The sequence below is a fragment of the Aptenodytes patagonicus genome, chromosome 4 (genome assembly GCF_965638725.1).
Source record: "Aptenodytes patagonicus chromosome 4, bAptPat1.pri.cur, whole genome shotgun sequence".
Taxonomy (NCBI): domain Eukaryota; kingdom Metazoa; phylum Chordata; class Aves; order Sphenisciformes; family Spheniscidae; genus Aptenodytes; species Aptenodytes patagonicus.
Window position 1 is genome coordinate 67,388,170 of NC_134952.1, and position 24,724 is coordinate 67,412,893.

At 41.1% G+C, this 24,724-nt stretch overlaps 1 protein-coding gene across 1 annotated transcript in view; it reads left to right on the top strand.

The window, feature by feature from the left end:
* CDS1 (CDP-diacylglycerol synthase 1) overlaps positions 1 to 23,577 on the top strand; it is a 37,638-nt gene extending 14,061 nt beyond the window's left edge. The window contains exons 4-13 of the mRNA XM_076337069.1: positions 3,142 to 3,239; positions 5,629 to 5,768; positions 7,315 to 7,373; positions 9,609 to 9,691; positions 11,183 to 11,270; positions 12,350 to 12,418; positions 13,249 to 13,401; positions 15,963 to 16,082; positions 18,087 to 18,190; positions 20,772 to 23,577. Of these exons, the coding sequence (XP_076193184.1) occupies positions 3,142 to 3,239; positions 5,629 to 5,768; positions 7,315 to 7,373; positions 9,609 to 9,691; positions 11,183 to 11,270; positions 12,350 to 12,418; positions 13,249 to 13,401; positions 15,963 to 16,082; positions 18,087 to 18,190; positions 20,772 to 20,901 (1,044 nt within the window). The 3' untranslated portion in view covers positions 20,902 to 23,577. The remainder of the gene's footprint in view (positions 1 to 3,141; positions 3,240 to 5,628; positions 5,769 to 7,314; positions 7,374 to 9,608; positions 9,692 to 11,182; positions 11,271 to 12,349; positions 12,419 to 13,248; positions 13,402 to 15,962; positions 16,083 to 18,086; positions 18,191 to 20,771) is intronic.
* The last annotated feature ends 1,147 nt before the right edge of the window (positions 23,578 to 24,724 follow it).

A 24,724-nucleotide genomic window follows, 5' to 3' on the forward strand; every position in this document is an offset into this window, starting at 1 on the left:
CCAGGAGAATGTTGTGGGAAACGGTGTCAAAGGCTTTACTTAAGTGCAGGCAAACAACATCCACAGCCTTTCCCTCATCCACTAAGCGGGTCACCTTGTCATAGAAGGAGATCAGGTGAGTAAAGCAGGACCTGCCTTTCATAAACCCCTGCTGACTGGGCCTCATCACCTGGTTGTCCTGTACGTGCTGCGTGATGGCACTCAAGACGATCTGCTCCATAACCTTCCCCGGCACCAAGGTCAGACTGACAGGCCTGTAGTTCCCCGGATCCTCCTTCCGGCCCTTCTTGTAGATGGGCGTCACATTTACTAACTTCCAGTCAACTGGGACCTCCGCGGTTAGCCATGGCTGATAAATGATGGAAAGTGGCTTGGTGAGCACTTATGCCAGCTCCCTCAGTACTCTGGGGTGGATCCCATCCCACCCCATAGACTTGTGTATGTCTAAGTGGTGTAGCAGGTCACTAACCATTTCCCCTTGGATTATGGGGGCTTCATTCTGCTCCCCGTCCCTGTCTTCCAGCTCAGGGTGCTGGGTACCCCGAGAACAACTGGTCTTACTATTAAAGACTGAGGCAAAGAAGGCATTAAGTACCTCATTCTTTTCCTCATCCTTTGTCACTATGTTTCCCCCTGCATCCAATAAAGGATGGAGATTCTCCTTAGCCCTCCTTTTGTTGTGAATGTATTTATAGAAACATTTGTTTTATTGTCTTTTACGGCAGTAGACAGATTAAGTTCTAGTTGAGCTTTGGCCCTTCTAATCTTCTCCCTGTATAACCTCACAACATCCTTGTAGTCCTCCTGAGTTGCCTGCTCCTTCTTCCAGAGGTCATAAACTCCCTTTTTTTTCCCTGTATTGTCTTGAAAGACTGGAATGCTGTTTCACCAGTATTACGGTCTGCATTACAGTCTCTACATCTGAATTAGTCTGGTTTATATTTCCTGTTTTCAGGTGAATGACATAACAAACTAGTAACTCATTGTTTTGTTGGTGTAGGATTTTCTTTTTTGTGTGTGAAGAAACAACAAAAAAAGCCCCTTTAAAGTGCAGGTCATTGCAGAGAGATATTTTTTTCGCAATCTTTCCTTTAGTAGTCTGTTACACTTGAGAATGATGATAACGAACAAAACTGAACTAATCAATTTGCAGCGTGATTTGGTATATTCATGGTATACTCTGAGATTGCAATCATGGGCAAAGCTATCAAGAGATGAACCAAAAAGTAATTAAAGTAAGTATAGAATTGGGATAGAGTTCTTCTTCTGTTGTACCATAAAGCAAAAACTCTGTCTTTTAATATAATAAACTGTTCATAAAGTTGACATTTGAGACTATGTAAGAAGAAGAATGGAGGGAAAAACCAGTTTTGTTCATGAATTATTTCATTTCACTGGGATCAAATAGCTTACATTTAAACAAGAGTTGTCATGCTAAAACCAAATCTTAATACTGGGACTGAAAATGCTCAGAGACTTGCAAGAAGGGTAGTCCAGTGAAGTTTGGAGGACAAGCCCTGAGACTGTTCTAAAAAGCTGGGAGGCATGTTTTACATTTGCCTGCTACTAAGGTAACAGGCGCAAGCTTCCATGCCTTTGGACCCCAGTGTCCTTTTCCACTATAAGGTGCAATCCTTTAATGTTGCTCTTGCATGTAGCATTTAAGTTTTATAACGTAGGCCAAGCAGAGGAAAGAGCACGAGATAGGGAGCTTCAAAATTAACTCACTGAGGTGGTGTAAGACTGTTTTAAACTGTGTTCACACATTGAGCAAGGTGAAATTTATTCATCAATGCAGGTGGTAAGAGAATACTGCAAAGCCTAGCATGCTGACGTGCAATTGGTGTGGGTAGGTTCTTACTCCAGCCTCTGCATGGGATTACTGTTGACCTGTGTTTGGCAATACTTGATATCTGGGCAGGGCAATCTGCTTGGTGACTGTGGATTAGACAAAAGTGGCAGAGAGTCCTTTGGAGCCCAAAGACTGACAGGACGTACTACCAGACTTGCACGGGCAAGCACTGACGTAGTGAGATCGGCAAAACAAAATGAGGGCCGTGGAGGGTGTGACATTCAGACCTGGGTTAGACGAGCTTTGCTTCTAATCATCAGTGCTAATTGCCCTTAAGGAGACACTTGCAAGTGGAAGACCTGGGTGTCCAAGTTGTGTTGCACAGCTAGTTTTTTCCATTGGGCCTAGAAAATATTTCTTAGACTAAATTTAAAGATAAAACTTAGCCAAAAGAAATAGAAGAGCCTTCTTTACAGGAAGTACTTTTGACCTGCTGCTGCCAAACTGTTTTAATGAAGAAAAATCAGGAGCTTTCCCTTGTTTCATGAGCGTATTCTTGCAGCTAGCTGTTGTGGTTTAACCCAGCAGGCAGCTAAACACCACACAGCCGTTTGCTCACTCCCCCCCAGTGGGATTGGGGAGAGAATCGGGAAAAAGGTAGAACTCATGGGTTGAGATAAAGACAATTTAATAGGACAGAAAAGGAAGGGAAAATAATAACAATGGTAAAAGAATGTTCAAAACAAGTGATGCACAATGCAATTGCTCACCACCTGCTGACCGATGCCCAGCCAGTTCCGCAGCAGCGGTCATGCCCCGCCCCGGCCAACTCGCTCCATTTTTTTTTTTGTTCAGCATGACATCATATGGTATGAAATATCCCTTTGGCCAGTTTGGGTCAGCTGTCCTGGCTGTGTCCCTGCCCAGCTTCTTGTGCACCTCCAGCCTTCTCGCTGGCAGGGCAGTACGAGAAGTTGAAAAGTCCTTGACTTAGTGTAAGCGCTGCTTAGCAACAACTAAAACATCAGTGTGTTATCAACATTATTCTCATCCTAAATCCAAAACACAGCGCTATACCAGCTACTAGGAAGGAAATTAACTCTATCCCAGCCGAAACCAGGACACTAGCCCAATGTGTTTTTTCTCAGCATGCCTAGTGGTTTTGAGGTTTTTGGGGGGTTTTAAATGGAGCTTTAGTTTTCCTTGGACTTGCTTTGAAGCTGTCTGTTTTCCGTGTGGAATTTGAATTCAGAATAATTTCTCCCCTTAATGCAGGTTGCAGTACTACTTAGTGCCTTTAAGAAACAATTGCAGCATCTTTACACAGTTTTTTATTTCTCTTATTTTAGGTCTTAAGCATCCAAGTGAAGTGTTACCATGAAATCATTACTATAGGTTACAGAGTCTACCATTCGTATGATTTACCATGGTTTAGATCCCTCAGCTGGTGAGTAGCAAGCAAGAACATCAATAAATAGGGATGTGAAACTTAAATCTTCTAGTTCTTCATATCCTGTCATGGTGGAATGATAGCTTTGTAGGTCATGTGCGGACATAAAACTTGACATCTGTCTCTAATACAGGATTATGTAGTTGTCTTCCACCTATGAACTTGGACATGTATGTTGGCCTTTTACTACTTCAGTTTCAATACTTGTTATAAATATGTATATATGTACACATATATGTATGCATGCATATATGCTTTAAGTCAGAATTGAGCACGTGTAAGCTATCTAAAAACGTGCATAGCCAAATAATCACCTGATATGTATTAGCTGAACTGCTTTGGTTTGTTTGGTTTTTTTGGGTTTGTTTTTTTTTTTGGGGGGGGTGGTGGTGGTGGCTGTTAACCTTGCACAAGAAATAAATAGAACAGGCACCTTAAAGGCTCCTCTTCACACACACAGAGAATTAAAATAATAACATACAAGTTTTAAATCCTTTCCAATCATGCACTTAATCACAGGACTGCATAAATATAGTGTTGGGGGATCTTCTGAAAGCCAACAGATGAGATTAATTTTTCTGGCAAATCCCGGATACTTGTGACAATGTCCAGCTTACAAAGGGCTGGATAGAACCAGGGAAATCAACTCTTCTTCTGAGTTCTGGGAGGAAAAATAAAGGCTCTTGATTAGAGTCAGCGTTATGAGAAGGTGTTGGGCACATGTAGTCTCTAAGGTGCTTAAGGACATAGTTCTTCAGACATGACCTATGTTGTGTTGTTTTGGGTTTGTGTTGGGTTTGGTTTTTTAAGGAATTGAAATATCTGGGTTATTCCCTGCCTCTTGTCACATTGCTTCTTCACTTCTAGAAGCAACTTTACTGTGTAATGTGGTGGATTCCTGCTGTCGGCTCTTCTGTAAATGCTAATCAGTTCCCCTCTGGTCACTCCTGGATTATCCAGGGGACCGATCTATTGTCTGCTTTATTCCATGGCTTCTGGATCTACAGCTAGAGCAGACTCATACATGAATGATTCTGTGGTTTTGCCAAAATTTTTAGAGGAGGAGATGTGCACTCTACCACTTAGTCTACTTTGGCAGTTGACCACCGTCGCTTTCATATGTGGAGCTCAAAGTCAACTCCTCCGCATTGCCACACTAGTTAACATCAAAGCTCCTTTCAGTCCAACATCTTGCCACTGAGACTAAATATTAAGACATTTCAGTGAGATGAGAGAATCCTGTTAGTAGTCTGAACATCAACTATTTGGCTTATTTAGAGATGTAAAGCTTTGCAAAGTGAGTGTTAACATCTATTGGGGGGGAAGAGAATGAATACTGATCGCTCTGAGACTATCCGGAGATCCAGTCTTGAATCACAAGTTTTTACTTTCTGTGACTGACTTTGGTAATAAGCCAAAGCGTATGTTGCCTGGAGAGGTGCATCTCTTAGTGGTTTTGGATTTGCTATTTATTGGTTTTTATTGAGTGCTGCCTTGGCATTTGAGAATCCCATTGTGACTTAACTCTAGAAAGCTGAGTAACTGAACTTGTATGAAAACCTGTGACAATTACTTGCATACTGACTGTTTTGCCTGAAAGGAATTTCTTTGAAGATCCTTCAAAAAGAGATGGATGAAGGTGACATCAGTTGAACCTTGGGTGTGGACATACTCCCACAAAATTGTTTTGAAAAAGTTGTAGTAATAGCTGCATTTACTAGTCAGTTGATGGATGTAATCCTGTAAGGTTATTGCTCGGTCAAGAAAGCTAGAAGTCAAAGTGCGTGGTGGAGTGGAGCAGGAGATGCAGCAGTAACTCCTTCAGACAAGAATCTTCAGGCCAGATGGCAGAAGTATAGTTACATTCAGATCCTCAAGCCCCGTGTCAGATTCACTATCCTATAACCTCAGAGGACTTGTTATGCAAGTACCTTTTTTCCTGTTTGTAAGGCAGAAATCGCAAACTACCCTTATGAGGATACAGGAAAAGAATACGTAGAATTGCTTTTGTCAATATCGATGATAGCAGATACTTGTTCTGTGCTTTTAGAATATCTGAAAAGGACTTGAATAGGTGTGGAGTATTCAATACTGTAGTTAAGGATGAAATTAATTTTCCAACTGTATCCTGCAAAATGTGTTTGTTTTTCTAATGCGGTTGCTTTAGAAAATTACAAAAATTGGCTTGTCGGAGGAGACGCTGACCCAGAAGTATAAGACTAGATTTATGCTTGAATTTTATTTTTATCACATGTCTTTTCTACCCTTCTAGTTTTCCTTTTGTGTGGTGTTTTTTGTTGTGGTTTTTTGTTTGTTTTGTTTTTAAGAATGACACTTAAATATATATTATCTTGTTAAAATAACTGCTAGCTGTTGTATGTTGTAGGTACTTTTTGCTGTGTGTGAACTACTTCTTTTATGGAGAGACTGTAGCTGATTACTTCGCTACATTTGTTCAGAGAAGAGAACAGCTTCAATTCCTAATTCGTTACCACAGATTTATATCTTTTGCACTCTATTTAACAGGTAAGTGTACGAAATTGCACAAATGAAAGAACTTTGTGCTGCATTTGTTTCTGTGCTTATTTCTTTTAAAATAAAAAAAAATTGCTCCCCAGCTTTATGCACTTTCAGCTTCTTTTTGCTCGATGTTCAAGGAAATTAGGTGTTCACAGTTCCATTTTTGCTGTGAAAGGATGAATATAAATTTTGCATTCACTGAGAAGAAAGCAGCCTAAACAAGTAAATGATCTCGAGAAAGTTGAGCTAATAGCGCTCAAGAGAAGTTGGCATGAATTAACTTTGATCGCTGAAGAACTGGGGCTCAGTACATGAATACATGAACACTAGTTTGGCAGTCTGTGGAGACGACTTGTATGTGTAATTGCTGTGCTGGGTTGATGCTTTATTGTGCAAGTGTTCTGCTAGGTCGACAGCAATAAGATTTGCCAATATATTTTAAACTGATTATTCAAAATGCCTGAGGCTTTATTTTGTCTGCAAGATATTCAGATGCTTGCCTCATGGATAGATTTTCTTCCCTATCCAAAGAAAGACTTTTTAAAAGCTTCTTCTCTAGGAAGAAGAGACATAAGCTGGCAGTCTTGTGGGGCATTGCTTTGTGAACATGTAAATATAGTCCAAGGTGTTTTCAGCAATGTGGTAAAATTACTTTAGCCTAAAATTAAATCAATTGAAGATTCAGATTGGCCTAAGGGACAGGAGACTGCTATGCTACAAATACTTGTAAAATATATTAAGAAACCTGATCTTCATGATGAACTGTCAGTCTGTCTACTGTTAATTTTTTTTTTTTTAAACCAGATAAAAATTCTACTCGGTGCTTAGATCGCAAACTTGAAACCAGCTTTGCAAGACTTGACCTTTTTCAGCTGGCTTTGGCTGAGGAAACTAACTTAACTAATGCCTCATGACTGCTGAAGGGCGGTGAGGGGAGAGATGAGACAAGCCAGTCATGAGCAAAAGCAGGAGGCAGAGCGTAGCAGAGCCCCTTGGTGGCTGTCGCATTGGGATCGTGGGGTCAGTGAGGGGCTGTCCCCAGGGTTAAGGGTCTTTTGAGGGCCTCTGACCCTTGCTGGCGCAGGAAGTTGCCCTAGGGGAGATGACATGCTGTTAGCCACCCAGAATGTTTCTTTCAGTCAGTTGAATTCTCCAACGCCTGCACTTCACGCTTGCATTGCATGCAGCTGTATGCCTGTCTGGGGGAAAGGGGCAAGCTGGTCTTTTCCTTTCAATTATTTCTGTTAATTATTCAAAACCAGCTTGTCGACCTGGTTTTTGAGTGGTTTTTAAAGGTGATGGTGTCCTCCCCTAAAAATTGATGTCTACGATGGGACCTTGTAAGTAATGAAATGGATGCTCTTTACTGATGTTAACTAAATCTTATGCTCTAATGAGAATAATTCTACATGTACGCTTAACTGAATACAAGCAAATGCTTCTAACAGCAGAGGGATTAAAAGCTGCTTCAAGGGAAGGGAATTACTGGTATACCACAGATCAGAGTAATTAAATATAAGATGGTACAAACTACACTTGCTTTGTTTTACAGGATTCTGCATGTTTGTTTTGAGTTTAGTGAAGAAACATTATCGTCTGCAGTTTTACATGGTGTGTATTACCCACTTTGCTGTGGTCACTCATGTTATGAATGTCACTAGAAACAGTCGTGTCCCTGTGTTCATAAAATAGCTTGGAAAAGGGGTGTGGAAAATGTGCTTAAACCAACAGTAGCATGAAATCAAGTGGTGTTGGGGCTGTTCAGTATCTGTTCACCTTACAGCTTATTATTATTATAGCATGGGATGTGGCCTTTCAGTCAATACAAGCTGTCATTGGTGAGACCTTGTGCATATACAATGTGATACGTTTCCCTTAGTAATAGGCTGATAGGAAAGAGATTCCTGGAGAAAGGGGTGTGCATCTCCCTCCCAGGTCTGAAGCCAAATAGTTCAGCATAGCGTGGGAAGTGGTTCTTGTGACTTAAGTGTTACTTTGTAGAGGCCCCACTGAAGTACTATGAAGGGAACTTGATCTTAACCCCTATGTGGAAGATTTATTCTGTGACATTTAACAGCAGTTCTGGTATTCTGCTCTGCTTTGCCTCAGTAGATCATTAATCTATTAAAAGAAACCAGTGTTCTCATCTCTTGTATTTGTCCACCTAATAAACAGCATAGTAGCTAATCAAGAGCATGAACCTTTTTCTTATATGTATCTTATAGGTTGAAAACTAATTTTGTAACATCACAGGTTAAAAAAAAAAAAAACAAAACACAAACAAACAAACAAACAAAAAAACCCCAAAAAACAAACCACCACCCAAAACCAAACGAAACCAAACCCAAAAAATCCCCCTGAACCGCCCCCCGCTTCTATATAGGAATGATTAGAAATAACAGTAAAACATTAATGCAGTACAGCTCCAGTCTTTAAAGAACTTGAGCAGTCAGGGCATTGTGCAACCTTAAAGATTTCTTAAAGCTCTGGGGATGCAGTTAACCCTTCTGTTTCTACAGTGCTTTAGGTACCACTTTACCATTGAGGATCCTTAATTCTAGACTAGGACTTAGCTGAGCCCTGTATGAGCATGTGAAAAAATATTTTGCTCAAAAAAATTTACCCTGTTTGTGGGAGAGCTTGCCTGGCAGGGAGATGCAGCTTTTCTAGGAGAGGTGGTCTTTATCTTCTAATCTGCAAAAAAAGTCCTCATCTTCAGATTGGCACAAAGTAAATATATTAATTTTCCATGATTTTTTTTTCCTTTTCCCCATTCTGGAAAGAAGGCAGAAAAAATGTGGTGTCAGTCATATGATGTGGTGCCTGCCCAGAAAACATTAAGGTGTGACTACCTAAGAATTGCAGTAAAACAGAGGGAAGCCGTGTATCCACTGTGTGGCAACACGGTGTTTGGACAGACAAGGAGAGTAGCCATTTGGGTTTAGGTGGTGTTCCAATATCACTGTACAAATACCAAAAATTTTGCTGCAGAGATGCTTTAATTAACCAGCAGGTAATATTTTCAGAAACCTTTAGTCAGTTCTTGCACACCCCCTTTCAGCCTTCTTGAGTTGTCTCAACTAGAAGTAGATGCTGGATGCCATAGGAAAAAACGTGATAAGAGACTTAAAGAAGTAGGACATTCCGAGTGTTAAATCGCCCAGACATTTTAGAGTGCTTAAATTTGGTGTTTCATGGAAAAACTACCAGTTCTTGATTTAAAAGTTTTCGGAAGATAAAATCTATTGTAGAATCTTTACTGGTAAACTGTTTGGAAACTGCTTTATTGTACACTAGCACTACAGAATAAACACCAAGTACATGCAGTAATACTGAGGAAAATGACTGTTTAAATGACCGTGCACATAAAAATTAACACTTTGTTTTCACTAATCCTGAGAATTCTCATGTTTCATAAGAGGACTGGTATTCTGTTATGAGAGATATCCACATCTGTGTAACATGACTCTTTCATGAGTAGTTCATTGCCATTTTATTGTTACAGTTCTGACATGTCTGTTATATGTATATACAGAATATCACATTGCTTACATTTCTCTGCTGCTTTCATGCTGAAGGTGTATGTCTTATTAAAACAGATATTAAACTGCACATTAAAAAATTCTGGGTGGAGGTAAGTGATGGGGAAACCTGTTAAAGTTTCAGTACTTGCTTCAGAAAGCCAGCTAACTTGTGATATACTGTATGCACACATCTCTTGCATTATCACTAGAACTGGTCTTTCCTGTGAGCTCCTAAGTAGCTCCTCTAGCTGACACACCAATATTTATCAAGGTGTATGGATCGGTGTTTTCACTAACTGTTGTGTTGTTGCATTGTTAACAGTTCGCATGGACTCATGTCACTTTGCTGATCACTGTAACTCAATCTCATCTTGTCATCCAAAATCTCTTTGAAGGCATGATCTGGTAAGGGGACAGTAATAAACTGATTTGTAACTCTATTGCATTGAAAGGTTGGTTCTTTTACATAGATCTGGTTAGGGAATAATCGTGGGAACAGTTAAAGCAGCACAAATTAAAGGAGCATTAGTGTCTAGTTGGAAGGGGAGCCAGAGGAGTTGGGAGCGATGAGGTAAAGGATACAGGAGAGGAAGCAGAAACCTCTTTAACTAGATTGGCAGCCACAAGTACGATAGTTTTGAACAACCACTTCATTTACTTGCAAGGAATAGGATTGCTTGCATGCTTGGTGAAATAGTTTCCATAGCATTTTGCTGAATGAATTAATATCCAGCAATTCTTTTCCAATTACTTGGAAGCTTCAGGTTGCTCAGAACTATTGAAGTTGGACCATTTAATTTGAAATCCCCAATCTGGCCACCTTCCCTGCCACCTTCCCTGTTCAGATAAATTCAGATTACTTAAAATATGTTAAGAGTTTACATCTTGGATATTGTTGGGTCATCTTAATGCCCCATTTGCAGCAATATATTAAATTCTGATGATGCAGTTAAACTTGATTACTTAAAACCACTCCTCAAAGAGAGGGTGAGTTTTTTCCATCCCCCCCTTCTTGAGGGCCAGGGTAAATTACAAGTTGAGGAAGAAGGAAGAAGCATATGGAAGATGATTTGTGTTCTTCCAAGGACATAATACTGCATGTTCTCCTTTTTCTTTTCCTGACATATGTACAACTGGGGAGATTGAGCACATCTTTTCTGCAATATAGTTAGAAAGAAAACCCAAAGCCTTTGACAAAGTTTGTATAAACAAATTCTTTTCACAGTGGTCATGTTCATGTGCCAAAAACTGAACCTAATTGCCTTGCTAGCCTACTATTTCTTATTTCCACTGGTGCTAGGTAATTTGGCAGATGGTCAGAAAATCTGACTTTTAGCTTATTAATACATCCGTGCTTTGAAAAGGGGAAAAAAAAGAGGTTAACAGGCTTGAGTAACAAATTCAGATGCTGTTTGCATGCAGAGAACACTTAGAAAGCTAAGACAGGCTGCTCCAAACTGACAAGAGGAAAAAAAAAGGAAAACTTTTTTTTTAATTTAGATACCATTAAACTGTACAAGGAATTTGCTTGCTTTGATGTTACCAATAACATTAACATTTTTATATCTGTTGATTTCTTCTTAACTGTGGTACCAGTCTTCAAGCCTGATAAGGAAAAAGCCAGCCTGTTCACATTTTAAGCTCAGGCACCAAAATCATATTTTAACTTGAACTAATATGGATCTGTAATGGTCTTGATTGGCTGAAGACTAAAACCAATATAGCTAAATATGCTGCTCATGGGGGAACTAGGTGAACATGTTATGAAACATAATTCCTTCTAAATACTACAGAAAAATTTCCCAGAAAGAAATGCTGCTGTTTCAGTTTCTGTCCTGTGTTTAGGTTTGGGCAGCTTCTCTTTTTCTCCATGAAACTTTTAATGTCTTTCTCTAGGTTTCTGGTTCCAATTTCAAGTGTTATCTGCAATGATATTACCGCTTACATTTTTGGATTCTTCTTTGGCAGAACTCCATTAATTAAGGTATGTACTTAGGCACTTTCTCACTAACAAGCTTTTACAATTTATAGCATTTTTGATACTTGTTCAAAAACACATTCATGGAAAAAATACTTTCTGCTGTACTGCATGATACACATCTTTGCTAAAAAACCAAATTGACTATCCTGTTTCTGAAGATTTGTAAGTGGAAACTGGGATTGATGTGAATGTAATATTGACATTACAGTATAATACAGTTCAAGCCTATTGCATCATCATTTATAATGGCTTGCTTTTTGGATTTCATATGCAGGTTTAACTGCATGCTTACTGTACAGAAACTGTAATTTGAAATAAGCTGCTAGGTCACGTATACCTATTCCTCATCTGGTCTCATTGATGTAGCACTGAGAAGGGCTCAAGCAGTAATCTTCCTATTCTGGTAGAGTATGCAAGACTCCACAGAAAGCTATGAATTATTACTTTCATGATGTTGCCATGTTAACTTTTGCATATTTAGTTGGTTCTGATATTAAACTGCTCCTAAATTGAAAACGTGATAGGATTTGATGAAGAAAATAGCTTGCTACACTGGTCTCTCTAGGCCAATTATTTGCTGTATTAGTTTGCCAGTCTGTATGTAGGAAGCTAGTGTCTCCCGAGGAGCATCCCCAGCAGTAGTTGTCTAACACCCAGGCTTTTGTCACTATCTCAGTGTGCACTTGCTAGCAGAGGTCTCCAACAGAGCCATAGCGTGCTCGTGCAGGTTTCCAAGTCTTCTGCTTGAAGGAGGTCAGCTGCTTAATCAGGGTCAGCTGTGGCCAGAGGCAGGCGGCAGCCTCCAGACGCAGCAGCAGATGGGAAGGGAGCTCTCCGTTCCCTCACGCTGCCCAGTGGCTCCAACCAAACTGTGGCACTTTCCCTCCTTGCCTGGGACAGGTCCTAGCCATACTCCTCTGTTTATCATGTTCAGTGGCTGCAGCTGCTGACATTCAGTATTTCACGCATACCTATGAAAAACCAAGTAGGAGCCTAATTTTCACAAACAAGGTCCAGAAATAGAGTAAAAAAGGGTTCAGTGATGCAACTGATGAGGCTAACAAGCTCTCTTTTGTGCCTAGCTGTCTCCCAAGAAGACCTGGGAAGGGTTCATTGGAGGCTTCTTTTCCACAGTTGTATTTGGATTTATTGTAAGTAACCACAGGACTTTCCTTGTATAGGTTCAGTCTTCAACTTCCTGGTTTTACTTGAAGTAAAATCACTGACAAATCTGGTCATCTCAAACTGCTGAAAGCCTAAGAGTTAGAGGTCTTTTTTGCTAGAGAATTCTGCCAATTTGTAACTAGCTGTAAAGGCTAGGCAAGGCTTGCACCTCTCCTGAATAGATTATACTGACTATTTTTGCCATTGCTGTTACTATATCTGGAACTGTTTTATCTATCAGTTGTATCCCTATTTTGAAACTGAAGTTTAGTGATAGCATTATTTATGCTTTGTAGTAATATTTTTGTATTACATAATTTATGACATTTCTCCTGAGAAGTAGTTTACACTGATGATATGCACAGAAGATAATAACAGCATACAGTAACTGTTCTGATAAGTAATTTAACTGTTCTGATAAGTAATTTATCACCAAGGTCAGCAGAACTCGTGACTGCCAAACTTGGTAGAAACGATAGTTCAAGTTTTAATGGAGAAGTGAACTGCAAAGAAATTATGAGTGGCTAACATTTTGGGATTTTATAATGCAGAAACATCCAGTAGATATGAATCTGAGAGATATGAAAAGGAAAACAAGTTGGGAAATCATCACTAAGTGCATTGAACGTCCACATTTGTCTGCTTTGTTGAGGCATTCTCCAACTTAAACAGGCCGATTTTACGCCATTCTGGGTCTCTTTGTTATTAAAAAGATTTTCATTATCCTCAGCTTGCAATGACAAAGCCATCCATTACAATACGATTTTTGACTGTAACAACAAATGCCTGTTTCAGGAGTCCTTGTTTTGCTTTTCAGTTTTCCTATTTTTTGGCTCAACATCAGTACTTTGTCTGCCCCGTGGAATATAACAGTGAAACCAACAGATTTGTGACAGAGTGTGAACCTTCAGAGCTCTTTCAGATGAAGAAGTACTCTGTGCCGCCATTGCTTCAGGCTGTGTTGGGATGGGTAAGGAAAAAAACAAGGCTTTGGTTAAAATTGAAATCGTACTTCCCAGCTTGAATGGTTTTCTAAACCTTTTTAGAAAGGTACATGAATGCTGGTAAGGCTTGAAGGGTAAGAACTGAATCGATACCGTTAGCCTTTCCGTTGCTCAGACAGGGGAGGTGGTCCCCCAAGCAGAATTGAAATGCATTGCTGGAGTCACCTGAGGAAACCCGCCTGTGTTCTTGTGGCCTGTATTCTCTTTGTGCTGGAAATGGATGTCACTTAAGCATTTTGCAGACAAACCTATTTTTGAAGAGCAACCTTTAAATTTTTGTAGAAAGTGGACAAAGGCTTGTTATGGCCCAAATTAATAGCAAGCTTAAGTAATCTTGTAGAATTTCATTCTGTTTTCAGCTAGTGTGTAACCGCTGTTAGGATTGGACTCGTACTTTCTTCACCATGTAGCATCTTGTGCATTAGTGCCATTACTTCCATGCTGAGTGAAAAAGGAGTACCAGTAATAGTTCCATGTAATGTAGTCACCGACCCTTTTCCTCACACCCAGCCTGCAAATTCTTTTAAGTGAGCTGTTGTATCTTTACCTGTCAGGAAATAGGTGGTCAATTATCCTACTATACAAAGCAGTGCTTCAGAAGCCACAGGCTCCAGGGGCACTCCAACAGGAAGAGAATACCAAATACAAACAAAGCAGTCTGTCATTATCTTTCCTTTAGGGCAAAGAGGAGGTGACTGGGATAAACGCAGAACAAGTGGGTTCTGCAACGCTCTCCTCGCCTGTGCAGTGGCTCAGCACAGAGAGTGAGTGTACAGCACTAGGGAAGGCAGTGGGCTTTACCTGTGGTTACATGGGTGTAACACTGAAGGAGAAAAGTTGATGTGGTTACAAGAAGAAAGCACAAACTGGAAACTGTAGCAACCAAACCTAAGGCTAAAAGTAATTAATGGCTACGGTTGGTACTTAGAAAAGCAAGATTACATCTAGAAGGAGCTCCGATATTTTCATACCAAATGAACGTACCGTTGCTTCAGGGACTGTGGGGTTGATTGCAAATTTAATAAGGATTTTTCTGCACAGAAACATAATGTGGACTGAGCGGGGAGAAATCTTACTGTGTTCAGCTATATTGTGTATTATGGTAAAGGGCAAGGAGATGGGAATGCCCAGCTCTGTGCCAATCTAATAGAGAGCTATCAGTTAACCCTAAAAAGAGATGGTAGTTCCACATGCCCTTCTGAAGTACTTTTGCCAGGCTCTAACAAACCTTTTGAGGAGAGAATTAGTTTTAGCACTCTTTATAGAAAGTCAAATTGAATCTACAGGTTTGGGCAACAGCCTGCTTTTGGTTTTCCCTCTGTTACTCAGTTCCTGATGTTCTCTCGCAGAAATATGACCAGATGTTATGGTTGGAAGACACTTTGCTTGGCGTCAAAAGATGTCGAGCCCTGAGTTCTCCCAACAAAATTGACTTAATTCCAACTCATAAACTTTTCTGTTTGACCAACTGAATAGTTTAGCCTTAAAGAAAGGTGTCTTAAGATAACTGTACAAAGTAGTCAAGAAGTTAATTGGTGTTGGCCAGCTGTGATGCAAATCAGAAACACAAGGTACAGGATTTATCAGCTACAGATGGTGTTTATCAAGACTTGCCAGGTGAGGTGTGCTCTGCTCTCAGGGATGAGGCCAGTATAGCATTCCCTCAAAGGCTGGAGCTTGTACTATTGACTTGAAAGTGCTCAAAGCTGAGTTACCAAAAAAAACCCAAAACCCACAAAACCAGAAAACCCAAACAAACCAAAAAACCCCAATCAAAAAATCCCAACAAACCCAAAACACCCCAACTAACCAAAAAAACCCCCTTTTTTCTAATCTGTGTCAGGAAGGAAAACAAGTACCTGTTGCCAATGAAGTCTCTCTTATCTGTAAGAACTTGAATGGATCAAAACAAATTTCAAGTCTGTGAATAGGCTGAGGGGAACAATATCTGTTTAAATGAAACCAAAAAGTATTAATGGGGGTAAACCTTCTGTCTCCCATTATTGCCGTATATACACAAAGGTGACAGTATGGCGGACTAGTGCAAAATTCATATCTATCTTGTGAGAGCACTTGAAAGAAGTGACAGTGAATTGTGTGAAGGTGACAAGTTTGTGGAGAGCATTGGGCCACCTACTAGAGCAATACTAGGAATTTGTGGAAAGCTCCTTTGTTTCCAGGAAATTGAGCTGGAAAAGCAGAGCCGGGAAAGACTAGCGAATCCCATTGTACGTTATGGAATTAGTAGTTATATTCCTTATCATCAACTAAGGGATTGGCTGAAAACCACATCATTTGTTAAAGTTGACTGCTCTAGCAACCCCGAATAATTCATCCTGTTCACATGACCAGACCTTTCAGCAGCTTTCTACAGTGTGTCTGCTTTTCCTTTCTTTACAGTATTACTTTGTGTCAGGAAAACTGGAGCTTCATGGAAATTTGCTCTGTAACAGCCCCATCTGAAAATATTTAAGCTTAAAATGCCTACAATCATATTGAAATACAGTGCTAATTATTTTTCTTGTAGGAAACAGTGAATATGTACCCATTTCAGATGCACAGCATTGCACTGTCAACATTTGCCTCATTAATTGGGCCATTTGGAGGATTCTTCGCCAGTGGATTTAAAAGAGCTTTCAAAATCAAGGTGTGTAATGACTCCTGTAAGCTGGTTTTGTTTTGGTTTTCTCTTTGAATTAGATAAATTGGTGGGTTGGGTTTGTTTGTTTGTTTGTTTTTTTCCAATTGTTCATTGTAGTACCTAGTGTTTCTACTAAGGTGCAATGATGTTGGAGCTGTTTTTTAGCATCAGCAGCAGTACTTAGTTTTATCAGATATATGTATGTGTTATTTTTAAAATTTTGCGTAATCAACATGTGACTTTAGTGTTGGAATTCTAAGAATAATTTGGTTTCATATTTTGGTTGATAATTACTCTTCCAAGTCATGTTGCAGAAGTGGTTTAGACAAGCAAGATGTGAGATATCATACTTGACGTGAAAGGCAATCTGTAGATGCTAAGAAGCACCGACAGTGGTTTACCCTTCAGGTTGTGGCTGGCTGTGTTTTACCAATAGTATTTGTGTCGTACACAGATGCTGACGTGTCAGGTTCACCAAAGCATGAGATGTTTGGCTGCCTTTGCCAATACAGTGCTGCCTTGTAACAAGAGTGTGTATTGGCAAATGGTGTGACGTGCTAACCTCTGTTTATTGCAAGGTGTGCGCTGTCGCTTGTGGCAGTGTTGTCCCTGGCTGGTATTAAGTGGCAGCAGAAGTATGGGAAGAGGGCAGCCCCAAATTTTCTCCCGACCTTCTTTATGTCTTGGTAGGCCTGCTGTAATTCTTATCCTGTTGCTTGTTGTTTTTCTTGTTGTTGTTCCCTGTGTCCACCAGTTTTGGCATGTGCTTTGCACAGAAGCATATAAACCTCTCTGTTTGTGCTGAACTCCCGTACATGTGCTTGTACTTACTCTCTTTCTTATGCCGGTCCGAGCAGCTTGTCCGGCACTTTGCTAGCTACAGCCTCGTGTGTTGTCGTACCTGTACGTCCAGGTAGCAAAAGACTGTTTGTGTGAAGAAGGACTTTTTGGGGAAAAAATGCTTCTGAAAAGCAGCACTTATTCTTAAAGTAGAACATTAAAAAGTAGATTTTTTTTTTTTTTTAATACTTCTGAGCCCCAAGGTGGTGACCAAAGGACTGTCGGGAAGACAGGGATATTGTGGAATTGTTACTGAAGGCAGCGCGTAGGTTGAGTTAGACACTCCATGCCTGGCCAGCGCTGGAGGGCTGGAGTGGCATCGGCACAGGACTGGTTTAACTTGCTGGCAGTTGCCCCACACGACTAAGGTCAGGGTTTTCACCCAGTGAGTACACAAGTGAGTGTGGATGACAAAAGGATATATGAGGGTAGTTCAACTGGTAAAGCTGTTCTACAGACAAGATCGGGTAACACAAAGGTAGTGTATCGAGCTTTGTTTGCATCAGAAATATATTTTTTTAAGTAGTGCTAACTTTTTCACTACAGGGTTTTTTGATTCTGTTAAATATATTTATATTGTATGCACACATTATGGTTTTTAGCTATGATTACCAAGAACGGCAAAAAAACCGGCAGGTGAACGGGCAGTATGACTTGCAAAGCCAGTGTTAGACAGTGGAAAGAGTCCTCAGGTTACTGCTTCTCTTGTAGCAAATATATATTCCCTGGTAACAAGTGCTTCAGCAGCAGCTACCAGTAGAGGATAAAGCAATAAAAGTATTAAAGAGGAGAATTAGATTCTGCAGAAGCAAGAAATGACAGCCATGAGCTTAAGAGGCTCGCTACAAAATGAAGTATGTATAGGCACGCAAGTGTACTCAGTACCGGCAAACCTGCACCTGACCTACCGCTGTCCTCTTGTGTGATACTGTGGACAAGTTGCTTCATCTCTTCTTTTTCTTCTCACCCCTTGACTCACCTTTGCAGTTAAAAACTCCTTTAGCAAAGGAGGCTCTTGCTAACTTCTGGCTCAGTGCAATGAAATGGTAGCTTAATTGCGGCCTTAATGTGCTGCTGTCAAGTGATACGTCGTTAGTGTGTTTCGTCAGAATCACTGACCATGATTTTATTTTTCCCCCCCCCACCCTCCCTGTCCTTCACACCCAAAAGGATTTCGCAGACACAATCCCTGGGCATGGTGGGATAATGGATCGCTTTGATTGTCAGTACTTGATGGCCACTTTTGTTCATGTCTATATCACCAGTTTCATAAGGTATGGGCTTTTTACAATATTAACTACTTAAGATTGATGATGATGTGACTAATGATGTGACTGATGATGATAAGCTTGATGATGGAGTGACTACATCAGTGGACAAGGGAAGGGCTACAGATGTTGTCTATCTGGACCTCTGTAAGGCCTTTGACACAGTCCCCCACAACATCCTTCTCTCTAAGCTGGAGAGGGATGGATTTGATGGGTGGACTGTCCGGTGGGTGAGGAATTGGTTAGATGGTCACATCCAGAGGGTAGTGGTCAACGGCTCAATGTCCAGATGGAGACTGGTGACGAGTGGCGTCCCGCAGGGGTCCGTATTGGGACCAGTACTGTTTAATATCTTCATCAAGGACATGGACAGTGGGATCGAGTGTACCCTCAGCAAGTTTGCAGATGACACCAAGCTGAGTGCTGCGGTCGACACGCCAGAGGGATGGGATGCCATCCAGAGGGACCTGGACAAGCTCGAGAAGTGGGCCTGTGTGAACCTCATGAGGTTTAACAAGGCCCAGTGCAAGGTCCTGCACCTGGGTCGGGGCAACCCCCGGTATCAATACAGGCTGGGGGGTGAAGGGATTGAGAGCAGCCCTGCCGAGAAGGACTTGGGGGTACTGCTGGATGAAAAGCTGGACATGAGCCAGCAATGTGCGCTCGCAGCCCAGAAGGCCAACCGTATCCTGGGCTGCATCTAAAGAAGCGTGGCCAGCAGGTTGAGGGAGGTGATTCTGCCCCTCTACTCTGCTCTGATGAGACCCCACCTGGAGTACTGCGTCCAGCTCTGGAGCCCTCAGCATAAGAAAGACACGGACCTGTTGGAGCAGGTCCAGAGGAGGGTCACAAAAAAGATCAGGGGGATGGAACACCTCTCCTATGAAGAAAGGCTGAGAGAGCTGGGGTTGTTCAGCCTAGAGAAGAGAAGGCTTCAGGGAGACCTTATTGCAGCCTATCAGTACCTAAAGGGGGCTTATAAAAAAGATGGTGGCAAACTTTTCAGCAGGGCCTGTTGCGGCAGGACAAGGGGGAATGGCTTTAAACTAAAGGGGTGTAGATTTAGACTAGATCTAAGGAAGACATGTTTTACGCTGAGGGTGGTGAAACACTGGCACGGGTTGCCCAGAGAGGTGGTGGATGCCCCATCCCTGGAAACATTCCAGGTCAGGTTGGACGGGGCTCTGAGCAACCTGATCTAGTTGAAGATGTCCCTGCCCATGGCGGGGGGGTTGGACTAGATGACCTTTAAAGGTCCCTTCCAACCCAAACTATTCTATGATTCTATGTGCTTGTAGGAAAATCCATCTTACTCTGAGCCACCAGTTTGTGAAGAATCAAGGAAGAGCAAAACCTGGTTCAAGTGAAAAGCTCCTGGACTTTTCTCACATGAAGCATTTCCATTCTTCTTGCAAATTCCATGACCTATAAGCTTGCATAGGAGCTGTACCATAGTTACTTCATACAAGTTATGTTCTGCACTGTTGGCATAGCAGAGATTGCAGGTTTCTAAATCTGATTTATGCAATGATTTCAAATACAGAACTATTAAGAAAACATATGTCACTGCCTAGGATTTGTGTCAGGTTCAAGCTGTGCCTTAATGTTTCTGTGACTGCTATTAAAGGTAACCTGTGTGCCCTAAATATCAGAAAGTTTTTGTAGCAGCCTCTTAGAAGTTTTACTAGAATTTACTGATTACAGGGAGGTATGAGGATGGGGTTCTGGGCAGGAGGGTTGCTGCAGCATCTGCTTTCCCTGCGTGGTTCCTGAAGAGCCTGTAGGTTGCGAGACTGCAGTTCTTCCTGTAAGTTTCAGTATTTCTGTCGCTTGACTTGGGATTTTCTGTTTAAGATGAAAACACTACAGTTAAAGAGAGGAGGGAACTTCTTAAAAATACTGCTCATCTTCCCTGAACCACACCAGCTTTCAAGAAGAGAATTGTCATTCCCATGATTTCTTACAGTCAGTCATTTTAGTTCCTGGGGCAGGGGAGATCAAGGGGCTGTAGGTGTTCAAACTGGTACGTGCCCTTAGTTTTGTAAATGCATATGGCTAAATAATTATTAGATACCTCATCAGCAACAGATTCTTTGCCTCGTATTCGGTCCATCTTAGAAGTAGACTGTAAATAAGTGACTAGCTAAAAATGAGGCTGTTATTTAGAAAAGCTTGGTTTAATTTGCGGTTTTCTTTACCGACTTGGCCAACTTTCCATTTAGTTCAATAGTACACAGCTTATCTGGCAACAGATACTAAACTAAAAAAGATCTGTTGATGAAAAATGTTGATAACAGTGATTAAGGATGAATCAGTGAATCTTATTTGTCATAAGCCTTCTTAATATACCCATCTGACAGCAAATACAAGAAATACTTTTTAGTTTCTGTTCAGATTGAGCTAAGGCGTATATTTTGCCAGTAATGCTCGCCCATGCATCCTGAGGAGAGAGGCTGGGAGAAATCCGTAACTTTGTGTCCCAAAAAAGGGAAGGCATTGTTTGTGCAGCAAGAGGAAAATGGAAAGCTGTTGAAAAGTTTCTTTAGAGCTGCTGCTCACAAGAAAAATTTTCTTTTTTCATTGATAGGGGTCCAAATCCCAGCAAATTACTGAAACAGCTGTTGATACTTCAGCCTGAGCAACAACTAATCGTGTATAAAACCCTGAAATCTCACCTCGTCGAAAAAGGGATCCTGCAGCCATCCCTGAGAGGGTAGCTTGTCAAAATGGAGGGCTAGAAGAAACCTCCGTTTACAAGAAGCCTGTGGAAAAGCATTGCAAATGTGCACATAGATAATAGCTAAAGGAAGAGTAGTTTGTGGACTGGAAGAGGTGAATGTTTCCTGAAATGAATGTGAATGCTATGACTTCCTATTAGGACACAGAAGATCTCTTACTCCTAAAATAATGAAAATGCTTGCGAAGTAACAGTACACACGCTGTATATTGTAGTTCCTGAAGTGGACGGCAGCAGTCTTCCTTCAGCGCCCAGCCTGACAGCCTTTGTATTTAAAAAAAAAAATAAATAAAATTCACCATTAGTTTTTAATGAGTTATTTAATATTGCATATCTTAGCAATACTTTTTTGGTCTCCAGTGGTTACTGAAGCGTAAACAGATGAGGCAGGTGGTCACTTTTATGTAGCCCAGTGCTGAAATTACAATTGGCCAGAAAATGCTTGTTAGCCCGGTCAACGAGGTACTTACAGCCTGCTGTATCAGACTACCTGTATTTACTAAATCGCTATGAAGGTTAAACTTAGCTCTGTTTTTAAACAAACAGCTTTCTTATGAAATTATTTCATGCTTTGAAGAGAAAAGTACCTTTACTGAAGTATAGCTGGGCTGTTTGGGCTGTGGAGCTGCTATTTTTTTGGTTAATGTTACGGATTATAAACAAGCGTCTACATCCAAAAGTAGAGATTACCTCAGAAAATGGGTAACGGTAACCCAGTAAACAGATTGGGGGGAATCTGGAGTTTAAGCCCTCGGTTTCCACGGCCTGATCAGTGTCTGAAGACAGTAATTCAAGCCTTATTCCTCGTGCCTCTTACCTACCGCATAGAATGGGGGTATTTCCTTCTTTTTAAAAGTACTTTGAGGTCCTGAGTAAAAAGTGAAGTTTAAGTGCTGTTTTATTAATGTGTGACTCAGTGAAGGCAGAAACTTTTATCTCATGAATGTGTACGGTGCAAGACAGGATGCATGGTTCTTCTGCTGTGTGTTATTATTTTAAGAAGATCCTCAAGCAATCTTAGGTAACCACATAGGTGTTTGAATGGAGAATTTTTATAGAAAGTGGCTATTCTGTAGACTTAGTGGGGCATATGAGGAAAGCTGATGCTCTGTAATTCTTCTTAATCCTAGCTGTTTTCTAACTTTTTTCATCATGTGACATGTCTGGATGCAAATAAAAATATAAACTTTTTTTGAAATGACAAAAATGACTCCTGTACAAACAGAAAGCACAAATGCCAATTTTGTTTTGGTATACTGTAACTTGATACAATTTAATTTTTCCAACTAATTGTAAATAAGTAAGTTTCTCCTGCGGTGAATGTACCGATGCCACGTGTGTGTATATGTATATAAAATATTAAAAGATGTGTGTGTATATATATATATAAAAGGTGAAAATTTTAAATGGTTGGTGCTACTTGAGGATAAAACCATGGAGAAAATCACTAGGGTGGGTGATAAGCTGTATCTGTAAAATTCAGACTGCTTTTTGTTGAACACCATGCAGCTGAGACCACCGTGCACTCTGTTTTGCACTTAGGCCATGGTAGCGTGTGTACAGCTTGTGTATGGAAAAGCACCCCTGTACATGGCTATGACACGAAATCCAGGTCTAAAGTAGTTCCTGTTGATGTCAGGTATTTGACAGAATTGAATTATGTCTGACCTGGAGATTGCAGTGCTCCACAGAGCACTGCACAGATTGCACACTCCAAGAGGTGAAAAGTGTTGCCAGCTGCTTGTCTGTCAGTGGCCGTGCGACTTGGCTTATTAATTGGAGGGGACTGAATTTCAGCCCTTCCACCAGAAGGTTAAACGGTAGCACAGCCAGGGAGTGGGACATGTGGAAAGGTGCTTTAAAAAGAAGGGAAGGGAAAATGAGAGGGCGACCAAAGTAGCATACCTGGAAAACTAACTTTTCGATGAGGCTTTGGTTATGTACGGGACTTTGGTAGATGCTTATGAAAAAACACAGCCATACTGGAGCTGGTATATCTTTATCCTGGGTATTTAAAAATAAATAAAAAATTAAAAATTATATGTAGAATATATATATAGAAAGGTAATTGTTACTTCAGAAACTTGAACTTTTTAGTGTAATTTTATAGCATGTATAATAAGGAAGTTAAAATATATTTTAGCATTTAGTACAACAGAGCATTTGAAATTAATTGCTATCTATTTGCACAATAGAAAGTTCAACACTGCAATTCTTCTGTCCAATGTTAAAATGAAGAAGGGATCACTTGTGAACTCACTCATCAATTTTCTGCATACAGTAATAGCTTCCTGCTGGCTTATGCTTGGTGTAAATAAAGCTCAGCAGGGCCTGTCACTGTGGAGTGACAACTACGCTTGCCTGCTATGAAGTGCATTTACCCCGCTTGTTACTTCTGTTAGTTCAAGCATTGCAACATGACCAACAGGAACGTTTAACTTTTTACACCAGTGATTCTTTTCACTTGCACTTTTGTTCCAAGTTGCTAGTAACTACCTGTTGAGCAAAAAAAAAAATGTACATTATGTAAATATTGTAAATGGTATGAGCATATAATGTCTGGTTTAGTTTGACTGTTTCAATCTTTCATTGAAGCAGTTGTTGTAAAAAAATAAATAAATAAATAAAACTGGGACAGAAATCCTCCTGTCTTGTATTTCCTATGCACAGTGGGTGGTGATTTCTTAACAAAAATTTATACTCCTTTATATTATTCATTGAAGTTGTGTTCTTAATAGCAAAGCCTGCTATTAATTTCCTACCTTTTGCCCCTCAAGACTTCAGGCCATCCTTGACTGTTGCTGCAGGCAACTTATACGGTGTGCCTCATCTCCAAAGACAGGCAAACTTGGCATCTTTTCCAAAAGGTGCTCATTTCAACACCGTGTGCTTTTCCCTCCGCGTGGATGGTGCACAGTGTGCAATGCAGCATGGCTACTGCAGCTACCTGGAGCTGACAGAATGGAAAAGCCATGCTTTCATTGCCCTCTGCAATTACTTCCCTCCACGCAGGAAATACTGCTGCCTGCGGCCTCTACGGCACACCAGTGAGAGGCTGGAAGAGGCTGCCACAGAGCATCAAGGCCTGGTCCTGGCACTCTTGGCTCTCCTCGTGGTTCATAACCAGTGAGAGAGGTCACTTACGTGGGCTAGACCAAACAACCAGAAGTGCTGCGGTGAGTGCGACGCTTGCTCAACGGGCGAGCTCCATTCGTAGGGGCGCTTCCTGGGACGGCCCGGACTTTCCCCGGTGTCTGGGCCCCCGCTGTGTCACGAGGATGGCACTGCTGCTTCCAGCCACCACTGGTCCCTCTTGCTTCCACTCCAGGTATCTGCAAAGAAATGGCAGAGAGGGGAGGGTGTGGCAATGCCAAGACTAAAGCTCCTGCTCAGGGAGGACTCAGTGACTTCTTTTCCCACCCTGCCACATTCTGCCTCTGGAAACACGAGTAATCTTTCAGTTTTCTTGGTGTCAGGGGTTGTGAAATTTTCTTGTTTTGGAACCCCACTTCCCATTCGTTATTCCTGGTGCTGCTGGCACAGGCCTGTCAGTATTCACCGTGCATGGGGATGGTGGGGCGGCAGCTGGCAGCTGCCTCCCTCCTGCTTTCCTGTTCCTTCCCTTCTAAGTCTTGGATCCGAGGCCCTTCACCTCCTGCAGCCTCAAACAAGCCAGGTAACAAGTGCATCTTGTTTCTAAATTACAAAGACGACCGTAAGATCTGTTAAACACTCACCATCAACAAATCATGTCTGTGTTGCACACCTCCTTTGACTTTAGAAAACTACCGGAGAAGCACAGA